At 54.6% G+C, this 11,987-nt stretch overlaps 2 protein-coding genes across 3 annotated transcripts; both read right to left on the bottom strand.

Annotated features, from left to right (window-relative positions):
* Positions 1 to 2,552: 2,552 nt before the first annotated feature.
* LOC121662699 lies at positions 2,553 to 4,100 on the bottom strand. The gene is made up of 2 exons (XM_042024180.1): positions 3,613 to 4,100; positions 2,553 to 2,867 (listed from the first exon to the last, which is right to left on the bottom strand). Exon 1 carries the CDS (start codon positions 4,022 to 4,024, stop codon positions 3,635 to 3,637), a length of 390 nt encoding a protein of 129 aa, XP_041880114.1. The 5' UTR covers positions 4,025 to 4,100; the 3' UTR covers positions 2,553 to 2,867; positions 3,613 to 3,634.
* Positions 4,101 to 8,303: 4,203 nt separating this feature from the next.
* Positions 8,304 to 9,464, bottom strand: LOC121662698 (thyroid hormone responsive). 2 transcript variants are annotated; one of them, XM_042024179.1, is made up of 2 exons: positions 8,977 to 9,464; positions 8,304 to 8,691 (listed from the first exon to the last, which is right to left on the bottom strand). In XM_042024179.1, exon 1 carries the CDS (start codon positions 9,394 to 9,396, stop codon positions 8,995 to 8,997), a length of 402 nt encoding a protein of 133 aa, XP_041880113.1. In that variant the 5' UTR covers positions 9,397 to 9,464; the 3' UTR covers positions 8,304 to 8,691; positions 8,977 to 8,994. The 2 variants fall into 2 exon arrangements, with proteins under 2 accessions (XP_041880113.1, XP_041880112.1); XM_042024178.1 differs by having other exon boundaries at positions 8,304 to 8,696; positions 8,977 to 9,463.
* Between the last annotated feature and the right edge of the window lie 2,523 nt (positions 9,465 to 11,987).

The raw sequence follows: 11,987 nt of genomic DNA, 5'->3' as shown, positions 1-11,987 counted from the left end.
TGCTGGATGCACCAGTGGGGTCTGCTTGGGACACCAAGTTTTGTGACTTAAAATAAATTTTAAAAGATTAATGCATACTGGAAAACAGGGAGGCCTGGAAGGTCTTCATGTTCTGGACTTCTAAGTGCTGCAAATCCCATTCTTTGGGCTGACTTATGGAGGTGTTTCAGAAAATATCCTGGATATAGCTGACAGAGTTCACATCCACCACGTCTTCGATGCTGGAGGTGCTTCTCTTTCCTTCTGCAGCTGCAGAACTGGATAGACAGGTAGGCCATCACCTCTCTGCTCACACAAGCTTTTCACCAGGGCAGGGTGAAGGGCAGTAGATGAGCTTACCTTACTCATCTGAGAGATTTCCCCAAATCATAATCAAGGGTGACTAATGGCATTTGAGGCCAAACCTTCAATGCCACAACAGAAATCCTTACCACTTTAGCAAAAGGAATAGTTGCCAGCTCATGTCCACAACTCTCTTCTACTGCTGCACCAACCACGGCTGGTCCTTCAGTGTGATAAACACACTGGTCTGGTTCCTCTGCCCACAGTTTCTGTTTGATGTAAAAAGGCTATTTCCAAGACCGTAAGCTCTTTCAGGCAGAGACCATCCTTTCCCTGTTTTTGCATGAAAGAATTAGCCTGTGCCTGGGTCTTGGATGAGCAACCCCAATATGAATCGAAATAATAATAATATTAGTGCTTAGAAATTTGGGTTTACCAAAGAAGAATAACTTGACAGTGGCTTTGTGGGGAATAAATATGTGGTTTTTTGAAAATGGTATAAATATGTATGTAACAGTGAGCTGGAATGTCTCTGTGCTGGTACACACATTTACTCAGAGGGTGATGAGGCACTGGCACAGGTTGCCCAGAAAAGTTATGGCTGCCCCACCCCTGGAATTGTTCAAGGTCAGGTTGCATGGGGACCTGATGAAACTGATCCAGTGGGTGGCATCCCTGCCCATGGCACAGGGGTTTGGAACTAGAAGATCTTTAAGGTCCCTTCCAACCTAAACCACTCTATGATTCTGTTACTATGCATCAGTTTGGAGAATAGTACTATCCATAAAAGTATTTATAAATTATTTATTTCCTTAATATATTGAATTGGCAGCCTCTTTTTAAGAGACTCAGCTGTTCAAGAACCACTCCTAAATCAAATACCATGTGCAAACACTGTCAGCATTCCTAACTGGCGCCTTCCAGCCATTTATCAGCCCCACCCACCTTCTCAGGATGTATGGCTGAAGGATTGTATCTGAGATCTGAGCTGGCCACAGTACATTCCACAGTTAAACAGCAGAACAATTTTTAGCTTTTATTTTCTGTGCAATTAGAGTTTCACTAAAATAAAAGCAAGGCAGGAAATTCCTGCTCTTTTCTTCCTTTTACAGTGCTGTGGATCTTCAATTGCTGCTGAGCAATCAGGACCCCACCAAAGGGGTTAACATGAACACATGAGCAAGGCATGGAGCTGCTTCCAGGTGAATGGAAGAAACAGGGATACCATCTGCAGAACATCTGTTCATTTTAGATGGAGACTTTTAGAGCTGATGAGTCTCTGACTTCAGTCTGAAGGATATTATTTCACTTTTGTGATACAGCATATTCGAAGAGCACATGTAGCAACACAAACAACACAACCAGACCTGCAACATAGCGCATGGTGACAATCCTCCTCTCACCACAGATGCTCAGAGATCTCCAGTTTTGTAATCAGAAGTGGACAGTTGATGGAGAACCAGTGTTTGTTCAGCCAAAGGAGCACTATTTCAACAGCTGAGGTTTTTTTAAAATGTTCTGAACAGGCAATGGGACACCTCCCTCTAGTGCCCAGGTCAGTAGGACTTCCCAAGGGTGGTGTGTCTGGGAGGGAAGGAGTCTCTTGGAGGTGGGACCCAGCCTGTCCTGAAGGCTCCAACCTGCCTGTGAAGAGCTTGCAGCTCCTGCCTACTCATCCGGTGAGGGCTTTGCCCCTGGTCTCCCCACAGCTCACAGGGATCAGAGGTGAGCAAAGTCCTGCCTTCCTGCCCCCGCTGAGCATTCCCACCTCCTCCTCTGCTCCCAGCTCTGGAGTGTGTCATAGCAAAGCAGGGAGGAGGCAGAATTGCCACCTAGGTTTTGCTGGGGCTTGTGAGGATTCCAACAGGTTGTCCACAGGAGAGGACATGGTGCTGGATATGAAGGGCTGGATGAGTGTAGGACAAGGGATGGGATGTGCAGGTACTGATAGGGTTGGGGCACTGAGAAGCTGGGAATCCAGGAGAGAAGGAGATGTTGTGGGAGGGAAGGAAGTATGCTGGGGAGCAGGTTGGGATCCAGCACCAAGCACAGAATGGTGGCAGGATTACACCAAGGTTTTGCAAGGTGGGAGAGACAGAGAGCTGGGGGAACATTCATCTCAAAGCCCTGCCAAAGAAACCCAGCTCGTCTCCCTGCACTGAAGCCTGGCCTTGGTGGCCAAGGTCCTTCACCCTCATGTGCTGGGTGTTCTACATGTGAAGGGTAGTTCTACAGAAGTGACAGCTGGTAGGAAACACAGGACACCTCTGCACAAGGCTTTGCATTTCATTTACATTACAAAGAGAACGGTTTGGAGGGGTTTAGGCACACACAGAAAAGCATCGCTTCAAAGTTACAGACGCCTTCTGCAAAGCAACTACACAAACCACTCATTTCTGTCCTGCCGAAATCCCCCTGGGACAGGGGTGAAACGAAGCAGGAAGCTTGCTGGCAGGATCGGCCGCGGGACGAGTGAGATGGCACCCGGCAGGCAGACGGCCACGCTCTGCGCTGCTCACGAAGGACGCTCCTCAGTGGGACCTGGCGCAGGAGAAGAAGTGCCGCTGGGCTTGGACAGCAGAACCCTGTGGGGATAATGCAGAGGGTTTGGTCAGGATGTCCTCATTCCTGTCTGGGTGTCTTCTTAAATAAGTGTAAAGTCCCGTTAATGCCCTCTGTTGTTGCTGTCATTTTTCTACGCTCTCCATTTCACTACAAGGACCTTGGCCATGAACCCCATCTCTGATGGATCGTGGGCATGTCTCCCCAGGGGGCCTCAGGGATGAAAGTCCCACCAGCATAGAGAATGGGTTTGCTTTTCAGGCTGTGGGATTGAAGTGTCTGAGCTGTTTGCAGGTGGTGTGTCAGTTAGATATTTGGAGACCTGAAAGTGCCAAACTCCTCCCTAAAAATGACTATTGCATTTTCCATCAGAGAAAAAAGAGAAATAGCTGGAGCACCAGTGTCTGGCAGCTCCTGGAGTCCAAAGTTCAGGGTCCTTCAACCACTAATCCCTTTTGTCCCTGGGATCTTTTGTGTCTGGCCAGCAGCAGAAAGACATTTCCTAATGCTGCAAACTGGGGAGTCTTGGGGACAGTGTGGAGCTCACAGAGTTGCCTTTGTTACTGACACAGCTTGCACCAGTGGCAACTGAGAAAAACAAATCCAGGAGGATGCTTCTGTTGAGCAGTGAAATGCAAACTCAGAACTCCTGGGATTTGGGGGTGTGATGCAAACATTATAACACCACACAGCTGACAGGGCATGAGGACAAAGTATGTCATGCCCCAGCCAGCTCTTCCTTGGCACTGCATGTCCCCAAGCTCTTACCTCAGAGATGGGAAGTGCAGGCTCAAGAGCTGGACTGATCTTCACTGAGGTTGATCTCCTCCAGGATCTGGCTGTACCTCCGGGTCAGGGCTTTGGTGTTTTTGGTGAGGTCTGTCAGAACTTGCTGCAATCCATTGACATGATGGGAGAGGCGCTCTTCCAGATTGCTGTCTGCACCCTCATCTAAGGCTGTGTCGGTGTCGGCACCGGTCGGGCTCTGGTCACTGACAGAGGCCAGGCCTTTCTCCACCATGGGCTTGATGGCCTTGAGGAGCTGGTAGCGCTCGTAGAGATCCGTGTGGCTCTCGGCGTCTGGGGCTGCCCCCTCCTGCTGCGGGAAGACCCCTCGGAGCAGGCTGGGGAACATCACCTCCTGCTCCATCTTCTGGGTGGCTGAGAAGTACTGCTCCATGGCCCCTCTCCTACAGCTCTGGCAGTGCTGCTCTGGGCTCTTCTCGGAGTGCCACCTGCTCCCTGTCCCTGCTGGGGCCTTTTTATGCAGTGCTGGGACCTGCCCCTCCTCTGCTGTGCCTTGCTGTCCTCCCCTGCCAGCCCTGGTTGGCCTGGATGGCCTTGGGGTCGGGCTTGGCTCCAGCCCAGCTGGGGCCATGCCATGTCCCTGGCTCTGTGCAGTCTCTTCTGAGCCTCCCTGTGGCCTTCGCCCGAGCTGGCCAAAGGTCCCACCGCCTCCCCGCGCTCTGAGTGGGCTGGTGAGGAGGTGCCTGGGGTCTGTCAGGTACTTTTCCATCCTGCCCTGTCACCACCATCCCTACCACTCCTGGAGTCCCAGAATGGTGAGTCCAGCGCTTTCCCCCAGGGCAGACAGGTTGCAGGCAGCACCATGGGAAAGCTGCTTTGATCTGGGCAGTTTTGAGGAGTGGGGATGGAGAACAAGTGATGGGTTTATCCAGAGAGGGGGAATCTCCCATGTGCTCTGCCTGAAAACCCACCTTCTTCTGTGCTGGCAGTCTCACCCAGCCCAACATGGCAACTGGCCTAGAGAGCCCTGCTAAAAGAAGGTGATAATGAACAGGTGATACTTCTCTGAAGGGTGCTTGCCCCAAACTGCTTATTAAAGGAGTAATATGACCAGCAGTAGGATTTAAAAGTGACTAGGGAGTTAGAGAAGGTACTTTTAAAATTCAGAAGTTGTCAGCCTGAGGAGAAACATGAAAGTTCCAAGTCTGAAGGAGGGTCTTTGGAGGGGCAGTGACAGGAGTCAGAGACTGTGGGACCCAGCCCAAAGCAGCCCTCCCAGTATTCCAGCTTCCACCCAGGCCTGGGAGGGCATCCTCCTGGTCAGCTGCTGTGAGCAGCCTGCAGCCAGCTCCTGGGCTGACAGCACAGGGGGCACGAGGCAGGGACAGAGCCAGAGTCAGTGCTGGAGAGGATGGAAGGCACCTCTGGAGATTATCTGCTTCAACAACTGCTCAAGCAAGGTCAACAGTGGGACCATGGATATTGGATATCTCTGAGGATGGAGACTCCACCACCTTTCTGGGTAGTCTGTGACAATGTTTGAGCACCTTCAGTTTTAGGAAAAAAATAAAGGTTTTCTCATGTTTAGATGGGATTTTTTTTGTGTTTCAGTTTGTGCCCATCACTCGCTTCCTGTCCTGTCACTGAACACTAGTGGGAAGATTCTGAATTCAGCCCTTGACCTCCCTCACATCTTTACAAACACTGATCAGATCCTTCTCAGGCTTCTCTTCCCCAGTCTGAACACCACCAGCTCTCCCAGCCTTTCTTCATATGAGAGATACTCCTGCTCCTCTATCACCTTTATGGTCCTTCACTGGACTCTCTCCAGTATGTCCATGTCTCTCTTGTACCAGAAAGCCCAGAACTGGACACAGAACTCCAGGTGAGGCCACACCAGGGCTGAGCAGAAGGGAAGAATCCCCTCCCTCCACTGCCTTTGCCCTGAGGACACCTTTCTGGCTCACTTTCAGCCAAGTTGCCTGACCACAGAGCCAGACCAGGGGTGAGCAGGTGTGAATGTGTGGGGTGCTTTCCCCCAGCATCTGCCCAGGAGGGCAGTAGCAGCAGCGGGGGGCAGAGATAAGGCCAGAGCACCCCACAAATTGAAAGGCGTACAGGCAGGGATCCTGCCCTTTGGGAGGGGAGGGGTACTGGCAGCCCCCCATTGTTGGAGGTGGGGAGGTTGTGTGATTAGGACATCTTGGGACTGGTTAGAGAAGGGAATTTGGGGTTTCATACTCATCCAACATTTTGGGTGAAAACTGTGCTTTATCTCTTGTCTGCCTCACACTGAGCACCTGTGCCAAGTCACTGCTCTCTGATGGATACGAAGTCCCTAAACAGATTTAAAAGAAGTGCTGCCACCCTGATTTGCTTCAACAGTGTGAAAGGAAATGCCCTTTCCCCGTGGTGGCAGGCAACAGTGCGGGTGACCTGGGAGCCTGTCCAGGGCAGTGCAGAGCCAGCACCCCCTGCCACACCGGAGACGCCTGATCTGCTCTGTCTGCCAGCATCCCGCTGGGACCAGCGCTGAGTTATCCCAGGACAAAGAAGTCTTCTGTGGCCATCTAACCTCTTATCAGCTTTGGCCAGCAGTGGTGGCCAGCAGCAGGGCACCGTCAGGCCTTGACGCAGCCCTGGGGCAGCGTGATGCAATGCCCTGCAATCGGAGCAGGCAGAAGGTTCCTGTGACACACCGGGCTCGCAGCCAGCTGCAGGGACAGCGGCTCTCAGAGAGACCCACGGCTCCTGGGGGGATGCAAGCGGCCCACAACACGTCAGCAAGCCCTTCCAGCTGTCCCAGGTCACAGACCTTTGGGGGCGTCCTGCATCTCCCACTGGCCACGTTCAACAGCCGTGGTCAGCACTCAGCCCGTGTCCTGCTGTGACGCTTCCCTGGGGCACCACGAGCCTCTCCAGCCGCTGAGCACGCTGCCCAAGCCCAAAGCCATCGCTGCAGGTGACTGCAGGCTGTCCCCGCTGTGACACTGGTGGGGCTTAACCCCAGCCAGCCCCCAAGGCCCACACAGCCACTCGCTCACTGCCCCGCCAGCGGGATCAGAGACAGAATCAAGGGGAAGAACGAGAAAACACGTGGGCTGAAATAAAACCAATTTAATAGGGAAAGCAAAAGCCGTGTATGCCAACAGAGCAAAACAAGGAATTCATTCACCACTTCTCACGGGCAGGTGGGTGTTCAGCAGTCCCCAGGATTGCAGGGCTCCATCACAGGTAACGGTGACCTGGGGAGACAAAGGCCACCACTCCAAGCGTGGCTCGCTTCTTCCTTCTTCCCCCCACCTTATATACTGAGCATGATGTCATATGGTCTGGAATATCCCCTGGGTCAGTTGGGATCAGTTATCCCACCCGTGACTCCTCCCAGGTTCCCATGCCCCCCAGTCCCCTCACCAGCGTGGCAGTGCAGAAAGCAGCAATGGCCTTGGCTCTGTGCAAGCCCTGCTCAGCAATAACCAAAACATCTCTGCATTATCAGCCCTGTGTTCAGCACAAATCCAACACAGAGCCCCATGCCAGCCACGGGGAAGAAAATCGTCCCCACCCCAGCCAAAACCAGCACAGCCAGCCGTGTTCTCCAGGGGACACAGGTCCCATCCTTGAGCTCCAACCAGGAAAACCACCAGAGGGACATCACCACCTCCGTGGTCCTCACCTCACTGGGAACCAGTGCCCACCCATTCCTTATGGTTCAACACCTGGCTCTGCAACCAGCATGGAGGCAGAAGAGCTCCAAAGGGAGAGCTCCATCAAGGCCCAGCCAGAGGTGGCATTGCCATGGGGATGGCCCAGGTCTCTCCCAACATGCCCCTCATGCTCCATGTTCTCTGGATAAGACAAGGCTGCGACTCTGCCGAAGCTGAGGACGGACACAGAGAGCAGATCAGCTCCGAAATCCTCTCTGGCTGCAGGGAACTGTGTTTGCCCTCATGTGGGGAACTTGCTGATTGGCAGCTGCTTTCCTAGAAAAGCAGCACTTCTGGGTGCTGGTGCAACGAGCTCCTTGGGTCTCTGTGGCCATGGGGCCACAGAGTGTGTGTTTGGTGTTTGGGCAAGCCTGCCCCACGAGCCACCATCCTCCTGGGGAGCCCATCCCAAGCCATGGCTCAGGAGGGGGGAAACATCACCTCATGTGTCTCCAAATGACCCCCTGTTGTCCACAGTAGCTCCTGCTGACACATCTCCCATGGCTCTGACTGCCCCAAACCCCTCAGAACTGTCCTTGTCCTCCCTTGAACCTGACCAGGACCCTTTCAGATGTGGGGCACCTCTGGGTCTGGCTCAGCTGCCTCCTCCAGAGTCCCCAGTCCCCTCAGCTGCTCACTCAGCCACAGCTGGCTGGAGACCCTGTCCCTGCTGCCCACACTGGGGCAGGACAAGCCAAAGCCAGAGTGGTCTCAGCAACTGGGAGAAATGGCCTGATCAGGTGAGAGGAGATGGGAATCTCTAATGTGGTTGGACCCAGCTCTGAGCTACCTGGGCTGGTGCAAGATGTCCCAGCCCACAGCAGGGCATTGCACTAGGTGGTCTCTGAAGATCCCTTCCAACCCAAACCATCCCATGACTTTGGGATTCTTTGTCCCTTTCTAATTCCCCGTGACTGTCCTGGGAAGTTCCCTCCCCACAGAGCCAGGGTCCCCCTGCCCCGCTCTGGGGCACTCCATGAGTGAAAGCACCACACTGACAACGGCTTCACGGGGCTTCTTTTATTAGCAGAAACAGGGGGAAGCGCCCTTGGAGTCCAGGTACCAGCTGGAAAAGGGCTTGGCAGTCTCAAGGGACTGCTGGAGGTCGGGGCCACCTCAAAACACCCCCAGCTTCGTGCCACTCTTTGAAAATAAAGAGGAGGGCACGAGCCTGCAGCTCTTCCAATGGCCTTCCCGGCACAGCCAGATGCTTCTTCCTATGAGGATACGGCACCATGTGGATCTCCGGTGGTCACAGCCATGGCCGGTGTCAGGGCCAGTGCCGGTGCCGGGAGGTCAGATCAGCTGCCGCGGAGTGGGGAGTGCGAGCGTGACTGGGAAGAGCCTGCACTGCTCAGCGACGGGGTCGTCTTCTGCTTCCTGACACCAGCACCTGTCCTGCAAGAGCAGCATTCCTTAACTCCAAGGATCATCCCAGGGGGACACACAGTCCACCAACCCTGAGTCCATAGACCCTGAGCCCCCGCAGTCTCTGCACAGAGCAATGGCCTGCGTTCCCTCCTCCAGCGTGGAGAGGGATATCTGCCCCCAGCTGAGGGGCCAGCCCCCATTCCAAGGCCCTTCCCAGCAGTTCCCACCCCTGCACTGTTGGGGACCTCTCCAGGGAGGCCACCCCTTGTCTTGCTGCCTCTGCACTCTGCATCCCCCCAGCTCTTACCTGGTGGCCAGCACAGGGTCACCAGCTGGGCTGCCCCTCGCTGAGGTTGATCTGCTCCAGGATCTGGCTGTACCTCCGGGTCAGGGCGTTGGTGTCCCTGGTGAGGTGGGTGAGGACCTGCTGCAAACCACTCAGGTGGTGGGACAGGCGCTCCTCCAGCTGGGCGTCCCCGGCCTCGTTGCTGTCCGAGGATGTGTCCATGTCGGTGTCGGCACCGGTCGGGCTCTGGTCACTGACAGAGGCCAGGCCTTTCTCCACCATGGGCTTGATGGCCTTGAGGAGCTGGTAGCGCTCGTAGAGATCCGTGTGGCTCTCGGCGTCTGGGGCTGCCCCCTCCTGCTGCGGGAAGACCCCTCGGAGCAGGCTGGGGAACATCACCTCCTGCTCCATCTTCTGGGTGGCTGAGAAGTACTGCTCCATGGCCCCTCTCCTACAGCTCTGGCAGTGCTGCTCTGGGCTCTTCTCGGAGTGCCACCTGCTCCCTGTCCCTGCTGGGGCCTTTTTATGCAGTGCTGGGACCTGCCCCTCCTCTGCTGTGCCCTGCTGTCCTCCCCTGCCAGCCCTGGTTGGCCTGGATGGCCTTGGGGTCGGGCTTGGCTCCAGCCCAGCTGGGGCCATGCCATGTCCCTGGCTCTGCAATCTGTCCTGGCCCAGCCTCCCCGTGGCCTTCGCCCGAGCTGGCCGGGGGTCCCGCTGCCTCCCCATGCCAGGAACTACGGGGCTGTAGCCAGGAGGAGAGGTGCCCAGGGTCTCTCCCATCCTATACTATCTCAATCCTCCAACACATTCAGTTCTGGGCCTTGTGGGAGTGGGTCCAGCTCCTGCCCCACGGTGTGGGCAGGCTGCAGGGACCGTCACCTCCCCTCATCCTGGCTGCCATGCGCTCGGGACGTGAACACTCCAGGGACATTGAGCAACCCCTTTTGCAGACATATGGAAATCTCGCTGGAAATACACTGGGACATGGGTGTCTGGGCAGAGTGGAGCCTGCTGGCATCCAGAGATTGGGGTCCCCAGAAACATTCACTTCCCCGACCCCTCCCCGTGAGCTCGGCTGGGATGTGGACAGGGACAGGTGTAGGAACCCAGAGTGCCGACAATATTTCTCTGCCTGGTTTTAAGAGTTTTTACCCCCCTGGACACCACTGGTATAGCTTTAAACCCTGGAAAAAACTACCAACAGTCAGACAACAACTAGAAAATACAGTGGTGTGAATTAGGTGATAGACTACTATGTAAGATTGTCACAGGGTGAAAATTTTAGAGGTTTTAGGCTTCTTTTTATAGTATATAGATAAGAGTAAAAAATACCAAAATGGAGGAATGTTGTTGTTCTCTAAACCTTCTTCTCCTTCTTCTACCACTCCATATTTTGCAGTAAAAGTAGTTTGGATTGAGTGGATAGAAAATTCCACAGTTCCTGCCCGTGTTACTGAATAATTGGTAAGAAAGTAAAAATAACGTATGTTTTTAGTAACTAGTGGTTAAAATATCTTTAAAAGGCTGTGTAAATCTTGATAATTGCTCTCATTCCTACTTTTCCTCCTTCCATGCTGTACCTGGGTCACGTTAGTGGCTCAGTTTCTCTGATAAGACTTAATAAACAACTATCTAGAAGCATTGAAACTACAGAAGACGTCTCGTTTTATCTTTTAAGCGCCTTGCAAGGACTTTCAGCAAATTCTCTCCCATCAGGAGAGACTTGATTTATGGCACGCTAAAGTGTCAACAGGGACCTGGCTCTCTGAGTGTAACTCCTGTGGCAGCAGCAGCAGCACAGAGCCATTGCTGCCCCCAGGGGATTGTGGACATGGGTACCCTGCCTCTGTCCCCATCTTGGGAGGGCAAAAGCCACAGCCAGGGCACCAGCCAGCATTGCCTGCCCCTGCATGTCCCTGTGGCATGTGGCAATCAGGGTAGATGGTTGTGTCTGGGGAAAGGCTGTGGGGTACCTCGGGCTGAGCTGAACTGGGGTACCCAGCCCTGGTTTGGGCCCCAAGGAAGCTGCTGCAGACCACCAGGGCCCCCGGGAGCTGCACTGAGATCCTCAGGTCTCTGCTGCCAAAGACCCCCAGATCCGGGCAAGCCTACCCCTGACCTGGCACTCCCCCGGGCATCCCCACCCCAGCCCCAGCTCAGAGGGCGGCCCGTGCCACCACATGTGTCCCCAAGTGTCCCTGTATCATCCCTGGCACATCCTCCTGTCTTATCCCTCTGCAGCACCAGGGGAAAAGAGTGTGGCATCATGCTCAGCACGTGGGGAAAGAAGGAAGAGAGGCACAGTCGGAGTGCTGGCAGCTGCCTTGCCAGGTCACCATGACTTGCAATGGAGCCCTGCTCTCCCACAGGTGGCTGAACACCTGAGTGCCTGTGGGAAGTGCTGAATGAATTCCTTCTTCTGCTTTGCTTACTTGTGCAGCTTTTGCTTTGCCTATTAAACTGTCTTTATCTCTACCCACGAGTTTACTTTTCTTACCCTCCCGATTCTCTACCCCATCCCACCTGGGCAGGAGTGACAGAGCAGCTGAGTGGGGCTGAGTTGCCTGTGGGGGTCAAACCATGATACCCACAGTGAAGCTCCAGGCCCTGGGCAGGTGTGTCCCGCCCCCAGCCCACCCTGGGGGCACACTGTGATGTCCCTGCACCTCCAGGAAGCTCCATGGTGGCCCAGAAGTGCCAAGAGCATGGGGCTGGCAGTGTGTGCACACACCTCAGTGCAGCCCCACTGGGCCCCACTGCAGGACACCCAGGGATGCCATGGGCACCCAGAAGGGGAGAAGAGGAGCCGTGGGTTCAGGTCTGAGGGGGAGAGGGCAGGCGGCAGAATGGGCACCTGGCTGGGGTATGAGGGGACAGCGGGAGAGCTGCCAACACTGAGGGTTGCAGAAGGGATGAAGGACCCTGCGGTCTTTCCCAAAATAGAACCATTTCCTCCAATTGCCACACACTGCAAGATAAGAGGGGACAGGAATTGTGGCCATCGACCAGCCCCGGCCTCTGCTCCAGAATGG

The sequence above is a fragment of the Corvus kubaryi genome, unplaced genomic scaffold (assembly GCF_017639235.1).
Source record: "Corvus kubaryi isolate FWS band 111438036 unplaced genomic scaffold, C.kubaryi_AGA036_p1.0 37260, whole genome shotgun sequence".
Taxonomy (NCBI): domain Eukaryota; kingdom Metazoa; phylum Chordata; class Aves; order Passeriformes; family Corvidae; genus Corvus; species Corvus kubaryi.
The sequence above is the reverse complement of the archived record's forward strand: the minus strand, read 5'-3'. Positions and strand labels throughout refer to the sequence as shown.